Here is an 18,785-nt window from a genome sequence, read left to right as displayed (position 1 = left end):
TGTGAAAAGCCTTGTAATCTTCAGCCATGTAGCTCACTCTGTCAGCATCCAGTTCTATTTCCCTTTAGTTAGCTCTTACCATCTAACTCTCACTCACTATCTCTATTTTCTCAGTCTCATTGACAGTCCGTAACCCTGTTTCCAATTTTTATCATTTTCTCTTTCTCTTACTTTCTCTGTCTGTACACCACTCACAGTGACTCTCCCTCTTTCCTTGTCACTCCATTGTTAACTGTCCAGACTTCTAGCTTTTGTTTCGGTCCATCATCTCTATTCCTATAACTCCCACTGCATTTTTATTCATTTATTGCTTTCGCGCTGTCTGTAGCCCTCTCACTCTGTCTCTAGTTACTTAACATTCACACTGTCTCCGACAATTTAACCCTCCCTCTTGTTCTTTTACCCTCTTTGTCTCTGTCCCAGTAACTTTCTGTTCCTGCCTTTCTAACTCTTACTCGCTGGTTTTGTCCTATCGTTCTTGTAGTATCTATTTTCATATCTTACACAATGTTTCCTTTGCCAGATTCCAAAGATGTAACTATACCATAATTGAATGCCTTGTGGATATTCACAGTTTCTGATCATCATCTTGTATTCCAGATAAGACAGTGCCTTTACGCATACTCTATGAGAAATATGGGAGCTGCATAACTGAAGATAACCTAATTAAAGTGGTGGCTCTTCTCTATGAGAGTCAGACCAATGACGTTGTTCTGGCCATGAGGGATATTTATCTCAAGAACCCAAGCATCAAAGTCCGGGTAAGAGCCGTTTGCCAAGGTCCTATATGTAGTTCATTTATTTCATCTCTCTCGTAAGCTTTGTAGAAAATGACTGTCACATAATACGTATCCAAGCACACATGCATTGCATTGTGGGTATACAAATCTCTCACACTAAACCTCACAGTTCTTAGACAAGGCTAAGCTGAAAGACAATGACATACCAGAGGATCATTCACAATGAATAAGCAAAATGTAGAAAAGAGAGAATAGCAATTAAGTTTTCTTTGAAGACAACTGAAAAATTACCTGCAGAAAATCGTAAAGTAAAATCCAATAAATAAAAAAAAATGTTATGAAACGGCTAAGTTTGAGGACTGGAGAGCGGGATAAGAAAAAATATCAATGTGTGATATGAGTTGGGGAAAGAAATATAGTGTTGCAGGAAGGGACAGAAAGGGACAGGAACTGGGGCAAACATGTAATGAAGGGGTTAAAATTTAATGTAGCAAAAGAGTTGGGATCAGTGTGAGTGGGACAAGAGTCATTGATTGAGGAGGTGTTCATTGTAGGAGATTTATTTTACAATCAGTGTATATTATTTTTAAAAATTGTTGTGGAGGTTTCAAAGTTATTGATTCATAATGCATAAACCCTTTATACACAGCATGGGCAGAAAGTAAAGAGTACAAGGAAAGGGTAAAAAAGCAGGGAAGAGGGTTAATAGTTTAATTCTAAACCACTTAGTTACAGGCTAGGCCGTCGAGGACTTTTCAACATTATATGTAGCATCAGTAGAGGCTGAAAACTCAAAACACAAGTGAGAACACGGATCGCTCTGCGAGGCTTCACGTATAAAAAGTAGATATTTTTGCTCTTGCATATGTAATCAGTCTGATCTTGAAAAAAGTATTTCTCTCCTTGTACCCTGACTACCCGGGTGATAACTCAAGACCCTAACTTTTACAGCATCATGTGCTCACACCTTACCAGTTGATAACGGGGCTTGAAATCTCTCTGCGGTATTCAGTACTGTGGAAGTAACTCTACTCACACACAGCCATGCTTCTGTCATGATACCAAGTGGGTATATAAAAAGTTCAAATGAGTCAAACAGGAATATTATGAATTTATAGCTGAAAAAAGCTATTAATAGCTACTTTTATCAAAAGACGGTGTGAACGAAAGATCAAAAGAAACTGCAGTGTGTTTAAAGACCTTCCATCGTTTCAGTTAGGTTTGCAATAACGGTAGTGAATGCTGAGTAGAACAAGCATTCCTAAAGCCAATAAATCTCGTCTATTAGAGCTGTTAGCTTTGGCATTATTTTTTAGCAATGCAGCAGCATGGATGCTTTGCATTGTGGCTAAAACTAATTTTTTAAAAGTGCTACAATGTAGCCAGGGCTAATGCACTTTCTTTTTTAAAGTGCATTACTGCAGAATGATTCATACTCCTTTTTAGGTCGAGTGTAAATGTTCGATCTTGTGTATACTTTTACTATACTTCTTACGACTTAAAGCGATTTCATTTGTTAGTTGCAGTGTCCTTTAAAGCTTCTTGCACGCTAGTGGTCAGTTCTGCCTTTTTCTTCCTCCTTTTTCAGTTTCAGAGTAGTGACCAACTACTGTTTTATTCCACTTCGGTTTCTTTATCTGTTGCTGTGATCAACACTTTTGTTATTTCTTTGTTGCTCCCTTTTCACTGTGGGTGTTTTAGGCTAGTAGCTGCCCGCATCTTATTGCAGCATTCCATTCCTCCCACCTTCTCCCATGTCGCAGATATTTGTTTTGGCTTTATTCCAGTGCCTTCCTTGTTTTCCTATGGCTCTTGGAACATTTGTTCCACCATTAAATCTTTAATAAAAGGTAGCTCCTAGGCTTTGGTTTTCTTCATATTATTTTACCACTGCCCAGCGTCTTTTATTAATGTTCTTTCAGTACAACCCAGCGTGTGCGCATTGATTTAATCTTGAAGTAAGCCTATTTTTGCGCATGTTTATGTATCATTAAAATAAGCTTATTTAAAAAAAAAAACACCCAGTGCTGTTTAGCTCATCCTCAGGAAAGCCACAATATGTCCTTTCTAATAGAATGTATCTAAACCTAGAAGCAATGATGTAAAACTTGCAGATCCTTGCATCTGGAGTCACTCTCCCCCAGGCCCCTCCCTGTCATTCCTCATGACTTCCGCACACAGGGCATAGCTTATCTCCTTTACTGGGGCCATAAATCTTCTCAGGCAGGGCTCCTATTGTTGACTTCATTAGAGCTTTGTTGTAATGTGACGCACGAACACTTGCAAGACTTATCATTCTGTTACCATAAAAAGAAAATTGTTTTCCAGCCTTATTTTCCAATTTCTGTTCAGACAATTGCACAACTTGAGGTAGTGCAATCATCTTCACATCTCTCCTCAAGGGTTTGTGATTTCTGATGTCAGTAGCCGCCGGTGACCACCAAACCATGGCAGGAAAAGTCAAAAATTATGAGGAGGGGGTTGACCAATTTATGTGGCTAGAAAAATCCAGTTCTGAATTTACAATGCCAATAGCTCTAACTCAAGAAAATGCAAGACCTATTACATTTCAAATGCTTGTTTATTATTAGTTGTAGCCATGCTGCAGAGCAGCATTGCTGCTATACAGCATGGCTACAAATCACTGCATGAACAAAGGCAATGGCAGAGTCAACAGTCTCAAAGGCAAAATCTTCTCTGCAACTTCCTGACAGTCCCCTTGAAAGACTTTCATGTCTCATATAGTGAAAATCGGCATGACATTACTGTTCAGCTAGAGTTTTATATAACTTTATGTACTGGATATTATTTTGCCTAGGTTCCTTTTTAAAGTTTATATTAAAGAATGTTTAAGTAACATTGTAAAATTGTAGTTACCTGTGATTTGAGTGCCTGGTTGGTAACGTGTTTGTTTCTTTTAATAATGATAATCAAAATAATAATGATAATAATAATAATAATTAAATACATGGTGCAACTGAAAGGCTTGGTGTCACAATTTAAATAATGTTTCTTTTTTTTAATTTCCATTTTCTACAAGCCTAAAACTGTGACATGTAGGTGACAGCAAGTCTGCATTTGCTGACTCAGGCTAAGACTGATACTTGCTTTGCTGCTCTTTGAATGGAGCCCCTTAATGTCCATGGAGTTCAGGATCATTGTGTATCCTGCCATTATAATTATTAAAGTTCATACATGGCTGCCACTCCAGCCACTGACCAAAGATCCCACAGAATTCCTACCTTTGTTGCCAGCTCTCACAAGTTGTTGGCACACTCTTATACTATGTATGCATGCCATGGAGATGAACACATGCTTCCGGAAACAATTAAACTAGACTTGTGATAATAAAATCAAAGATCGATTTAAGTTGCGGTCTGTGCCTGGATTGTTTATTGATGGATCAATGGGAGTAGTAGATATAATATATATATATATAAAAACCTAGTGGTGGTTGGCACTAGGTAGTTAGGACCCAGGGCCAGATGTACAATGCCCTTTTGCATTTCTTAATGGTCCAAATCAGTATTCCCAGTATAGGAAATCGCAAATAGGGATTCCCTATTTGCAATTCCTATTCTGATGTACAAAGTATTTCCTAAATGCGACTTAGGCATTTAGGAGTTGCAATTACCACTGACTTGAAGTCGGTGGTAGCCAGGTGAAATTTAAAATAAAGCACCCCAAAGTGTTTTTTTTAATTGCAATAAAGCACCCACATGCCCCATAGGTATATGTGTGCTCTACAGGTGCTCCCCTATTGTTGGGGTGCACCCAAGGGGGGCTTTTGCCCTTTGTGATCCCTAGTTTTGCATTTCCTAAATAGCGATTTCTTTAGAAATCGCTATTTAGGAAATGCAAAACCGGCCCATTGACTAAATTGCAATGGGATTTCCTAATACTGATTTCCTAATAGCGATTCCTACTTTCTAGGAATTGCTATTAGGAAATCGGTATCTCTGTAGATAGCGTTGTGAATTTCTGAAATAGCGATTTCTATGAAGTTTATCCTTACGAAATGCAAAATTGCATTTTTGTACATATAGCCCCTAGTTTCTATTAAAAAAAACATTTTTTTACTTGCTAATATCTTTGCACCAATTGACAAATCTTCACAAAATTTTCCAAAGAAATTTGACGCTCACGTCACATACTGTCTTGAAAGTTTCAGGGTGATCCGTCAAGCGGGGGCCAAGAAAAAACAGGGGTGTTCCAAGAATTTTCTCCATGTTAGTTTCCAAAGGGATTTTGAACGGGAATAGCAGCCGAACCACTGGACGGATTATCACCAAATTTGGAAGAAAGCCTGCTCTTGGTCCAGAAAGCATCCTTATTGTGATTTGGTGTAAATCCGTTCAGTAGTTGTTCAGATAATAATGAAAATTCAAAGTTGTATGTATAGGGATGAGGATCCTATGCGGACCCTCCTCTGATTCGCGAACCCACGTGCCAACAGCAATGTCGTGATTGGCTGGCCACAGCCTAAGAAAGTTGCAGCTGCAATTTTGTTCCTCAGGAATCGGTTCCCAGCAGGGAAAATAATGATAAAAAGTGATAGGAGGGGTCAAGGCAGAGCTACCCTGACCTCCTGGGACTAATGAAGTGGTCTGTGAGGAACCCCTCATGGGCAAGAAATTGTAAAAAAATCATTTTTTACCACGCGAGGAGCTGCACATCCTCATGGATTGGGTAGATTCGGGTGGATTCAGGGGGGGATTCAGGGATCCAGACCCCAATTTAAAATAGAACATACTCTTAGTCAGAGATACACATACCTTTTCACTCACACACCCACAGAACCACTCACCCACTCACAGACTCACACAGCCACTGACACAACCAGTTACACACCCACTCACACACCCATCTAGCCACATACACACCCACTCACAGACCCATGCAGCCACTCACACATCCACTCACAGATCCTCAAAACCACTCACACACCCACAGACCCACACAGCTTTCACACACCCACACAACCACTCACACACCCATACAGCCACACACACACCCACTCACACACCCAGGTTGCAGGGACATTATATTTAGGAAATGACATTAAAAACCTTAGAAATTCACTGAACAAACCAAAGATTACAGGGACATTATAGTTAGGCTCAGAGAGTACTCGTACAAAACGACTGAAATCCAGCGGTTATAGTTAGTTATTTCAAATAACTATAACTAGCAGCCTAAGTTAACTGTAATTCACGTCCTCGACATACACAGTTTTTTCTTCAATAATTTGACTTCTAATATTTCATTGATATTTTATTTGTGTTATAAAAGTTGCCATGAGTGCTGTTATATCAGGGGTAATTAGCAGTCCATGGTGAGGGCACGAGTTATAGTTAACTTAGGCCGCAAGGTGCAGTTAGTTGAAATAACTCTAACTAACCATGGTGCAAGGGTGCCTGCGTTGGCGCATGAAAGCTCTTTTTGCACCAGTGCAGGGGAAAAGGACAGGAACGTGCCATATCTTGTAGATATGGCACGTTCCTGCCCTTTTCCTTGATGCAGAGTGCCAATACCCTGCACCAAAATCTTGCAAATATGCCCTTCTGTTTTTTCACTAAAAATACAGCACTGTTTTCAGCATGATACTCTACTTTGCCAGTGCTTGACACCCCCTCTAAGATCAACTCGGGTCACCTAACTGGGTCAGCCCCCCCAGTTAAAGACCTCTTGCTTAGGGGACTTAAGAGCAGATGAACATATTTTTAAACTTATATTCAGCTGCTCTTTGTTGGGACAAATAGGAGATGGGCTCATATGGTCCTGTGTGTGACAACTTACCTATAGGGAAAACTGTGTCTGAGTCACTTAGGCCCATGTGAAAGCACTAAAATGGGTGCAAATAACATTTGTGCTTGTTTCTGTTCATGCTTCCTTCAGAGGCTTAGTGAAAATTGCACTTTCATCAGCTTTTGCGTGGGCAACACTATAATCTGGTGGTAACTGAACTGTTACATACTACAATGTCTCCCTTGTTCATTGCTTACTACTATCTGGTAGAACTTTTTATAATTCTTTACCTTATGCTCATGTCACTGTACAATTACCCTTTTAGGTCGAGGGTGGCAGCACGCAGTCCTGTCTGTAAGACGTGTTGTATTTAATATTGGCTTTTAATCACACCCACTCCTGCCATTCATTCTTTGTTGTGCTTGTCTTAAATGCTTCACTTTTATTTGTGCATTGTGCTAAATGTCCTTCCTCTTGTGTACTAAGTTCCTGCCCAGGGGATTTTACAAAGAGAAAATGTTTGTGGGCCACCACAGTACATCACGCTTCCTCATGTCAGAGCGTGTGACGGCCCCTTCTCCCTCCTCGCTTTTAGTTTCGGTTTTGCCTTCTCGCTGCTCGGCTCTGTTTCTGTGGTGTGAGGTCAAAGTTTGCCAACGAGTAGTATATTTAGGTGGTAATGTTTAGTGCAAAGCCTTCTTCTATGGCCCAGGGCTGCTGATGGAAAGTGCAGTTGTTTATCATGAGATACCCCTTTGCTCCTCAAAACGTGGCATACTGAAGGCGAAGAGCTCACCCCGGCCTTTACTTCTGATCAGGGAAAGCTCATAGTGCACTGCAGTGTGTCACGACCTGAAGAACAAGCCTCCTCTCGAGCTGGGACATGGCGTTACCGCTCAGTCACAGACAGGAGAAAGTGGCTGCTGCGCCTCACCAGCCAGGGCAACAACAATTTTTTGCTCTCTTAAAGAAAAGCTTGCAGCAAATCTAACAGGTCAAGGCTGTTATGCATGATGAAGTGTTCAAATAGCCACATGTTGCTGTTGAATACTCATTCTGTGACTCATTCTGTAAAGAAGGGGTACTATATGGTCCATCAAATTTTGTATAAGTGCCGCATTCTGGGACTTGTAGTCTTTGTTTTAATTGAACCAGTGGGTAGCATCTAATAACAATGATATGTGAAAGGAAAGCCTGGGACTAAAAGCATCAAGATTGTCTGCCTGCCTTGGTGGTTTGATGTAGCAGAGTGCTTCTGTTTTTTTGTGTTTCTTTTTGTAACTTGCTTTAAAGGTAAATACTCTCATAGGATCACCTAAAGCCAGCTACCCGCAATGCACAGTTGCACTCTTTGCTGTGGCATGCATTTTTAGCTGGCATTCCATTCACAATGTTATTCGCATAGCACTTCTAAATTATTCCCTTGTTTTTTCTCTCTTCTGCTCTCTCGTTTGTTTTTGTTAATCCCTTGCAGCCAAAGGGGAGGATGGAGCTTGGAAGCATTATCAGAGAATCCGTACAGAGGAAGTAAAAACTCATGCCTTTATTATTATTGCAAGCACTTCCCCTGTCCAAAACACACATATAATGGTATATTCTATGTAATATGTACTGATGAGAGTGGGGGCATGTGAAAGGAATTCCAAACTGTAACCCAGAAGCGAAATGACCAGATCAGTGAAGTTGAATTTCATGCTATGTTTAGTTTCCAATGAAAGTTTTATCCTCACATCATAGAGTCGTAGAATCAGGAAATGTTGCTCTATATTTACAATTTAATTCTATTGTACTCAGTGGGTTGAAATGCTTTGTTAAAAAGAATGCCATTTTGCACGGCGATAAAATCTGGTTTTATGTGCCGTGATTGAATATCGTACCACATAGATTTTGTTAGTGCTCTGTTAAATTCCCAACATCCTAAATAAAAAAGAGGAGGGAATTTTTATAATAAAAAGAGAGCATTTGCCTTTCTTGAATATGAAGTGAGTACGTATTTTCCAGTCGAACACATAAAACACATTTCAGTTTTTTATTTGTGCTTTTTTCTCAGCATTTCCCTTCCCTGAAGACTTTAGCCACTTTTATCTTCTACAAATGTAATCATTAAGTTAAAAAACTGCAAACTGCACTTACCTACCCGTTACTTATAGCTCTATCCCTCCCACATTGTGTTTCGATGAAGGTTTGGACTAGACTTTCGCAATGTCAATTAATAAACCAATTAAACATTCAACTGTGGCACTTAAAAATTGTAGATAAGTTAGGGAACTGTGGCCCCTATTACAACTCTGGTGGTCGGGGATAAAGCGGCGGTAATACCGCCAACAGGCCGGCGGTAATCTTTTTTTAATTACGACCATGGCGGAAACCGCTCACACAGACAGCCAATTTAACACGCCGACCACCACAGCGGTAGCAACAAGCACCACGGTGGTAACCACCAACAGACAGGTAGAAGACAATGTACAGCCCACACTATTACGACAGGCCTATCCGCCACCTTTTCCGGGGCCATACCAACGACATCAAAAGCACAGCGGAAACAGTACACAGAAGTCAAAGGACTCACATCTGGAGACTCAGGGAACAAGCACAATGCCATGGAGCCGAAGTTGCACATATTTCCCATGCTCATCTACCTTCGCCCGCATTACGAACGCCAATGCCGGCGAAGACAACCACGTTGAGTACTGCCGCCTAGCACACAAGGGAGGGGGGAGGAAAAAGATAGTGACACACACACGCAACACACAACACTCCCATCCCAACACCATACACACAAACAGATGCAGTAACATAACATATGCACCCCGTATGCCTCAGGAATAATGCAAGGACAAAATGATTTGAAGAAAGTGAGTGTAATATGATTAAATACTATAAATAAGTGCATCCAAATCCAAACGTATATACATATTTACAGATGTAGGGACACTGCCCAGTCCTCAATGTCCATGGGCCACAGGGCCACAACACATAGGCCAAGGCCCCACCACACTCCTGCAACAACACATAGAGAACACTGCAGGGGCATCAGGTTGAAAATACACAGGCATCTCAGGGGGACGGGGAATGGGGGGCCACCTCAGCCAGAAGATGGTACAACACCACTGGTCCTGGAGGGAGCAACATACCCTGTGCGCTGTCCTGGGGAGTGCAAGGCCACAGTCTCTAAAGTGGGTGGTTTGCCCACTGCTTGGTCATGGGGAGTGCAAGGCCACAGTCTCTCTAGTGGATGGCTTCTCCACTGGTTCTGGATGGGGCATTGAGCCCTGTGATGCAGATCTTGGGGAGTGCAAGGTCCCAGTCTCTCATCTGGGTGTCAGACCCACAGGATTTGCAGGGGCCAGAACGCACAACAGTCCATGGATGCAGGACTACACACTGTCCGCCGGTGGTGACGGCTGCTCAGTGCTGTCAGTGTTTGGGGGAGGCTCCAGCCCATCCCCTGAAGCCTCGGACGGATGCCCACTGGGGCTGCTGGTGCTGGCAGTGGTGCTGGTGGCGGTGCTGTCAGTGGTGGGGGGAGACTCCAGCCCATCCCCTGCAGCCTCGGACGGCTGCTCACTGGGGCTGCTGCTGCTGGCAGTGGAGCTGGTTGCAGTGCTGGTGGCGGTGCTGGCAGTGGTGGGGGGAGTCTCCAACCCATCCCTTGCTGCCTCGGATGGCTGAATCACCATGGTTGGTGGTGGGAGCTCCGAATGAGTCCAAGCACCAGGCCTCCTGTCCTTCCTGCCTGCAGGTGCAGGCCCCTTGCCGTTCCTGGCAGCAGCCGGGGATTGCCCCTTGCCCTTCCCTCTCACAGATGGTGGTGCCTCCTTGCCCTTCCCTCTCGCAGCTGGTGGTGCCTCCTTGCCCTTCCCTCCTGCAGATGGTGGTGCCTCCTTGCCCTTCCCTCCTGCAGATGGTGGTGCCTCCTTGCCCTTCCTAGACGCTGCTGATGGTGCCTCCTTGCCCTTCCTGAATGCTGCTGGTGCAGGCACCCTTTCAGTGTTGCTGCCTGGTGCCTGGGATGCTCTCCCACCTGGAGTAGCTGTAAAGACTACTGTGGTTGTGGACTGTGTGGCTGAGGTGCTCGCCTGGGTTCTGACCACCCTGGCCCGATGTGAAGGAAGGGGAGAGTGGAAGAGGTCAATGATGGAGAGGAAAAGCTTCTTAGGGACATTAGGGCTGGAAGAGGGTGAAGGTTTGGGAGTGGAGGAAGAGGAAGTGGTTGTAGGAGGTGTGTGCTGATTTTGGATGCAGGTGCATGGGCTGGATGCTGTTGTGAGGTGGATGGCTGTTGGGTGTCTGAGTGCTTGCGTTTGTGTACTTTGGGAGGAGGGAGCACAGACACAGTGGGAGAGGACACAGGGGATGTGTGCATGGATGTGGAGGTGGTGACTGCCAGTGAGGGGCTTGTAGTGATAGGTGTGATGGTGGTAGTGGATGAAGATGTAGTGCATGCAGGTGTGACTGTAGACACTACTGGGAGGGAGGTGGATGACGAGGAGGAGAGGGGCACAGTGGAGGCAGTGGATGTTGGCATGTCTGCATCTGGATGGTGTTTGTGTGAGTGCCTGCGGGATGAAGTGTGGTGCTTGTGTTTGCCATGTCTACTCTTGTGTGTTGTCCTGTGTGCATGCTCGTCTGCCTGTGTGCTTGGGTTAGGTTGGGGTTGATGGGAATGGGACTGGGGAGAGGAAGTTGGAGGGGGGAGGCTAGAAACCGGGACAATGGCTGCCATCAGGGAGGAGGACAGAGCCTGGATTGATCTCTGGTGGGCCGCCATGCCAGTGTGAATGCCCTCTAGGAATGCATGTGTTCGTTGCAAATGGGCTGCCAGCGCCTGGATGGCATTCACAATGGTTGTCTGTCCAACAGAATGGATCGCAGGAGGTCAATAGCCACCTCACTCACGGCAGCAGGGCTAACTGGGGCAGGGCCTGAGGTGTCTGGGGCAAAGGAGATGCCCACCCTCTGGGTGAGCGGGCACGGGAAACTCGCTGAGGGGCTGCTGGGAGGGCGGTCCTGGCACGGGAGTGGTGGCTGTATCTGTAGTTAGGATGGGCATAGAAGTGTCCACCACCACCAGGGAGCTTCCATCAGAGGAGGTTTCACTGTCTGAACTGTCCCCTCTAGTCTCCGCCACGGAGCTCCACTCGCCCTCCGTCTGACTGGTGCCCTCACTGTCGGTGGATTCGGCCTCTTGGGCCCTGTGGGATTCAGCTCCCTACGTCACCTGTGCCTCTGCTCCTCCGCCAGATTTTGCTAATGCACATAAGGACAGAGTGACAAAACAAAAAGGGGGGGAGAGACAAAGGATACCCTTGGTCAGTGGTGGCAACAACACCACCTTTGGCGTACACAAAACACACACTCAGTGAACAGCCCTACGCACTAGGCAATGCACCAGCAGTCACAATGCTAGTCACCAGCCCATGGACAGGGATAACTAATGCCAATTGCAGCATACCTGAGACCCAATGACACCTGCCCAGTAGTGGATGCCTACTAGCTTGGTTGGAGAGGTTTACATCAGACCCTGCCCAACATGGGATCTAGTCTGCAATGTCCGGCCTGGCCTAGGGGCACCCACAGGCCCACATCTCCCACCCAGATACCACCTCACCACGCACAAATAGTATATTGGGGCACTGTACTCACCACATTGTGGCTGCTCTGATGCCCCCAAGCGGCCATCTAGCTCCGGATAGGCCACTGCCAGTATGCGGGTTATCAGGGGGGTCAGGGTTCGACGGGCACCCCTTCCTCGTTGGGAGGCCATCCCCAGCTGGGCCTCTGCCATCTTCCGTGCCCAGCGCCTCAAGTCCTCCCACCGTTTGTGACAGTGGGTGTTCTGCTTGCAGTATACCCCCAGGGTCTGCACGTCCTTGGCGATGGCACACCATTTACCCTTTTTTTGAAGGGCGCTGAGCTGCAGAGAAACGCACATAGGAAAAGGTATCAGTCAGACCGCCCAGCCTGTTACACTCATGGCCCACCATAGCCCTCACATCCCCTTACGCACGGACATTGCCCGCCATACATGCAGCACGCTGCCCAGGGCACTTCCACCAACCCCCCCACACGAGGCCATCCCACACACCACTCCATGCATTCATGCCCCATCCATCGTGCTGACTGTGTACTTACCCGCTGGTCTGGAGGCCCATACAACAATCGGTACTGGGGTAGGACCCCATTCACCAGTCTCTCCAACTCCGCAGCGTTGAAGGCAGGGGCCCTTTCCCCAGTGACACGAGCAAGGGTCGGTTCCAGACACAGGTCACAGCAGCACTTGCAGTGTAGGTCCTCTCCTGTTGAAGGTCAGGCAGCAAGTGAGTGAACAGAGAGAAAATGGCGGTCACGTCCATGGCGGTGCATACCGTCACCGCCGGCATTCATCACCATTGGCCACTGTAACCCATAGGGCCCAATGGTATCCAATGAGGAGTTGCATGGCGGTTCTCGACCGCCTCCCGCAACAGCGCACAACGTCAGCGGAATTACCTCATTTCCACATATCCCTCCATACAGGACAGGCAGACGCCATTTCAGGGGGGGGCAGGCCATGGCACCTAACTGCATCACTGTACACATAGGCCCCATTTGGGCCTATACAACAATATACTGTTACAGTCACAACATGCAATGCAGTGTAGTGTTTGGAAATATGGAATACTGACAAGCTGCTCACCTTTTGCCCCCTAGATTGCAACAGCTGCGGAAGAATCAGAGATGGAGACATCTCCCCATGTACAGGCCCATGGTGGACTTGGCAACAGTGGAGGACAGGCACATTATCCTCACCTGTCGACTGGACAAGGCCACAATCACAGAGCTGTGTGCCCAATTGGAACCTGACCTGATATCTGCTATCCGTCAGACAACGGGATCCCCCTCTCTTGTGCAAGTGCTCTCAGTGCTCCATTTCCTGGCAAGTGGCTCCTTCCAGGTGACAGTGGGCTTGGCAGCAGGAATGTCTCAGCCAATAATCTCAATAGTGCTGACCAGAGTGTTGTCTGCCCTGATTAAACACATGCGCAGCTACATCATTTTCCCCCAGGTGGAGGATTTGGCCACAGTGAAAGCTGATTTCTATGCAATGGGACATATCCCCATCATTATTGGGGCAATAGATGGTACACACATTGCATTCGCCCCCCTCCCCCCGGAGAAATGAACAGGTGTTCAGAAATAGAAAGAGCTTTCACTCGATGAATGTGCAGATAGTGTGGCTGGCGGACCAGTACATCTCCCATGTCAATGCAAAGTATCATGGGTTTATGCTGAGGAATAGCAGCATCCCATATGTTAAGGCTCAACTCCAGAGGCACCGGGTGTGGCTAGTAGGTGAGCTCTTGTTCCCACCCAGTAAGTGTTTCGTGTATGGTGTGTGTCTAACAGTTGTCCCTCGATATTTGCAGGTGACTCTGGTTACCCCAACCTCTCATGGCTACTGACCCGTGTCAGAAATCCCAGGACAAGGGCAGAGGAAAGTTACAATGAGGCACATGGGCGAACAAGAAGATTAATAGAAAGGACATTCGGCCTCCTGAAGGCCAGATTTCCTTGCCTCCATCTAACAGGTAGATCCCTGTACTACTAACCCAAGAAGGTGTGCCAGATCATCGTGGCATGCTATATGTTGCACAACCTTGCCTTACGTTACCAGGTGCCTTTTCTGCAGGAGGATGAGGCTGGAGATGGCCGTGTGGCAGCAGTGGACCCAGTGGACAGTGAAGATGAGGAGGCAGAGGATGAGGACAACAGAAGTGCAATAATACGACAATACTTCCTATGACACACAAGTAAGCCACTGTAATTTCACTTTACATTGACAGTTTTGTGTATGGCATTGTTACTGGCAGACTGATTTTCCCACTTCTATGACCACTTACTGTACTCTTTTGCTTCTCTATCTTCAGATATTTGTGCCCCACTATAGCTCCGGGTGTGTTGACTGCAGCCATCTACAGGTCATTCCATGTATACATTACTGTACAGTTGTATTGCAGTGTTTACAGCTTGTTAAACGAATACATAGTTCAAACATTTGACAGACTCCACTTGTATTTCTTCAAATGGTGTTTATTTAGGTGCTAATAAGTTGAGGGGGATTTGCAATGGGCTGTGGTGAAGGTGGAGGAATGTCCAGGATAGAGTCCATTCTATTTGCATCACATGTGCACTGTCCAAGGGGCATAAGAAGTGGTGCAATGGCAGTTCAAGGTGGACAGGTTGACAGAGTGGGACACAAGGGTGACAATCAGGAGAGTCTAATTTCCTGGCAGGGGTCTTGGCAATTGTCACTGGCTTCTGCCTGGATTGCAGGGACCATTTGGGGGGTGGTTCTCCTTCTGCAGGGGTTGGGGCGCTGGTGGCCTGTTGTTCCTATGGCGGGGCCTCCTGTCCACTAGTGGCAGCGGAGGTGGAAGGCTGTTCATCGGTTTGGCTAGTGTCAGGCCGTGGTGTGCCCCTGCCTCCCTCATGGTGTTGGCCATTACTGCCAGCACCTCTGCAATGGTGACCAGGGAGGTGTTGATGTCCTTCAAGTCCTCCCTGAACCCCAGGTACTGTCCTTCCTGCAGCTGCTGGGTCTCCTGCAACTTGTCCAGTATCTGGCCCATCGTTTCCCTGGAATGGTGGTATGCTCCCAGGATGTTGGTGAGTGCCTCCTGGATAGTCAGTTCCCTGGGCCTGTCCTCCCCCTGTTGCACCGCAGACCTCCCAGCTTCCCTGTTGTCCTGTGCCTCTGTCCCCTGAACCGTGTGCCCACTGCCACTGACCCCAGGTCCCTGATCGTCCTGTTCTTGTAGGGTGGCCTGGGGTCCCTCTAGTGGTGGACACACTGCTGATCGACGTGTCCTGGGAACAGAGGTATGGGCAAGCTGAGTGGGTGCTGTGCTAGTGTTTCCTGAGGAGGGAGACTCTGTGGTGGTATGGCACTGTGCCTGGGGTACCGACTGTCCGGAGAAACCTGATGGGCCAGGTTGGTCATCCAGATCCAGGTGTCCAGAGCTGCTGTCGTCACTGTGGGCCTCTTCTGGTGGTGGACTGGATGTTGCTGGCACCTCCTCTCCGGTGATGTTGGGAGGGGGATGGTTGGTGATGTAAATGCAGTGTTATTGTTTCTGTGTGTGTCATCTTGTGCATTGGTGTGTTGCCCTCTATGGTTGTTATTGCCCTGGCAGCTTTGCCTTGTGTAAGTAGTTATTTGGTGGGCTATGTGATTCTCTCTAGTGTGCATGCTTTGGTGATGGGTGTCCATGCAGGTCTGTGATGGGGGTCTGTGCATTGGTGTTACATGCAGGGCCTGGTATTGTGAGGAGTGGGTTGTGAGGGTGGGGTGTGTGGGTGGTGGAGTGATGGAGTGATGGGGGGTGAGGGTGGGGGTTTGTGATGGCATGCAGGTAGGGGGGGTGATAGTAATAGAGATTTGACATACTAGAGTCCAGTCCTCCTCCTACTCCTGCCAGGCCCTCAGGATGCCTGATTGCCAAGGCTTACTCCTCCCATGTTGTTAGTTGTGGGAGAGGAGGTGGGGGTCCACCACCAGTCCTCTGTACAGCTATTTGGTGTCTTGCTGCTCTGGAACGCACCTTCCCCCGTAGGTCGTTCCACCTCTTCCTGATGTCATCTTTTGGTCTAGGGTGCAGTCCCACGGCCTTGACCATGTCCAGGATTCTCCACCATAGCTTCATCTTCCTAGCAAACGATGTCTCCTGCACCTGTGATCCGAATAGCTGTGGCTCTACCCGGATGAGTTCCTCCACCATGACCCTTAACTCCTCCTCAGAGAACCTGGGGTGTCGTTGTGGTGCCATGGGTGTAGTGTGAGTGGTGTGGATGAGGGTGTGTGGGGTGATGTGTTGGGGTGTGTGATGTAAGGTGTGAGGATGGTGTATAGGTGATGGGGGGTGTGTGTCTGTGGTCTTGTCTGTGGTCTTGCTATCTCTCTGTTGGCAACTGTTTTTAGTCGTAAAGGATTGTGGGTAATGTGGGTGTGTGTTTTATAGTGGTATGTGGTGTGTGGATGGGTGTCAGGTGTATGTTATTCAAATTGTCCAATGTGGTGGTGTTCTGTATATGTGCGTGTATTTTGAGCGTGGCGGTATGTACCGCCAATGGTTTACCGCCACTGAATGTCTGCGTGGTGATTCGTGGGTCATAATACTGTGGGCGTAGTTCTGTTGGCGTAACGGTGTGGGTTTTGCTACGGCCAGTTTATCACTGACCTTTGGGCTGGCAGACTTGTGAGTGTGGCTGTATAGTGACGGATTGCTATGTATGTGTGGGTAATCCGCTGTAGCGGCGGTAGGATGGCGGCAGTCAGCATGGGGGTAAGCGGAACTTACCGCCAGGGTCATAATGAGGGCCTATATGTTTTGTGATGAAGAGTAACTATTTAAAAATGCAAATCCATATTTTTTGTGGTGGCAAGGTCAGGTCCATATACTGCAATAGAAGAAAATCTGGAGTATGTGATAGCCCTCGGGAGATCAGGCGCATCCTTACCGCCATTTTTTGTAGGTGCTGTAAAAATAGTTTTGCCTAACAGAAATAAAATACGAGCCGCTTTCTTGTTTCTCTGCAGTCCTGTTTCACATTATTGAGTACCCATATGAATATAACGTACAGGAGATAACGATTAATTTGTCACACCTTTCAAACAGCTGTTCTCCATTCTGACTATTGAAAAAAATGAAGCTCCTCAGAATAAGTGGGTGATATTAAGAATAAGAGTAGACCCAGGTCCATAGCATACACAACCCTTTTGTTAGTAATTATATTGCACTGCCACCTCCCCATGATATATTTACTGGTTATTGAACAACATGTGCATGCCCGCCTAGGTGATTTCTTTTTTGTTGTTGTTGTTGTTTACATCCCTACAAAAAATATTTGATGTTTGATTTGGCATCATCTTTAGATGATGTGGTTGCAAAAACTGATCCCACATAACTTGGACAACACATTGATAGCATTCTAATACAAGACAAAAAACTCTGTAGATGTCATGCACAGTATTTTGATCATACACTAGGAAAAGACCAAATTATGAGGCAGGGTTGACAAAATTATGTGACAAGAAAAGTCCAGTTATGAATTTACAATGCCAATAGCTCTAATGCAAGCAAATGTGAGACCCATTGCATTGCAAATGCTTGTTTACATTTAAAATGTCTTGCTGTTTAGAGCGGTAAGTATGTTTTCACTTTATTAAGTGATTTGGAAAAAATACACTTTCCTTTAAATAGAGCTACCCTTTTGTAAACAATGTCTAATTAGAGCATTTTTATTTGGCACAGGTTCAACCCGCGGTAGTGAAATCTGGCTTCGTTATGATCTGGCTAGACATCACACCTGTCGCCGGACACTTATGTTAGAACCACCAGGAAAGGAGCTTTGGCTCTTTCCACATGTTGGGAGCCAGGAGTAAATGTTTTAATTGGGCAGAAGTTGTGTGCTTCCTTAAAAAAGTGCTTGCCCTCAATACAGCTGTGATCATTGTGTTTATTTATCCAGCTGCCTAAGATTGAACCTTCAGGGCACAAACATTCCATTTTAATGTTATTAAAGTGTGTTAGATAACAAGATAATTTATGGCATTTTTCTCTGGTGGCAGCACAAATGGGAGAAGGCACTCATTAACGTACAAGGATGTTTAGTTCCAGCTTGACGATGTATTCATAAGCCAAACCTATTGGCAGTCGCAGTGCATTGGCAGAGCTTGTTTTCCAGTGTTGTACTGTCATAGCAGTGAATACGTGGATTTTCAAAAACGGGTTTTAATAAATCACAGTGGATGAGACCCGTCAATTCACTATAAGATAGTTGCATGCTGATTGGCTGCCATGCATTTCACTGGCAGGATGTTTCACGTATACACAATAACTAGCTTCATTACTTGTGCACTCACGCACAGACCAAGTCACTTAGTTGGCCTAACAGTATTCTATTGGGCGGAGGGTGGGAGGGAAGGGGTATGGAACAGAAACGCTTTCCAGATAGTCTTATCTGGGTTCGTTCAGAACAGACATTCAAGAATGCAGAGGCTGCACAGGGCAATGTGAACAATACAAGTGCTAGCAAACTTGAAATGCAGCCCACTCACAGTAACCTAAAGCACTAAAAGTATTGCTTTTTCATCGAATAAAACTTAGGGGCATATTTATACTCTGTTTGCGCCGGAATTGCGTCGTTTTTTTTTACGCAATTCCGACGCAAAACTAACTCCATATTTATACTTTGGCGTTAGATGCGTCTAGCGCCAAAGTCCATGGAGTTTGCGTCATTTTTTAGCGTGGACAC

At 46.1% G+C, this 18,785-nt stretch overlaps 1 protein-coding gene across 1 annotated transcript in view; it reads left to right on the top strand.

Annotated features, from left to right (window-relative positions):
- Window positions 1-18,785, top strand: part of TGM2 (transglutaminase 2) — a 157,285-nt gene that overhangs the window by 120,563 nt on the left and 17,937 nt on the right. Inside the window, exon 11 of the mRNA XM_069243740.1 lies at window positions 601-761. Within this exon, the coding sequence (XP_069099841.1) occupies window positions 601-761 (161 nt within the window). The remainder of the gene's footprint in view (window positions 1-600; window positions 762-18,785) is intronic.

The sequence above is a fragment of the Pleurodeles waltl genome, chromosome 7 (assembly GCF_031143425.1).
Source record: "Pleurodeles waltl isolate 20211129_DDA chromosome 7, aPleWal1.hap1.20221129, whole genome shotgun sequence".
NCBI lineage: Eukaryota > Metazoa > Chordata > Amphibia > Caudata > Salamandridae > Pleurodeles > Pleurodeles waltl.
The sequence above is the reverse complement of the archived record's forward strand: the minus strand, read 5'-3'. Positions and strand labels throughout refer to the sequence as shown.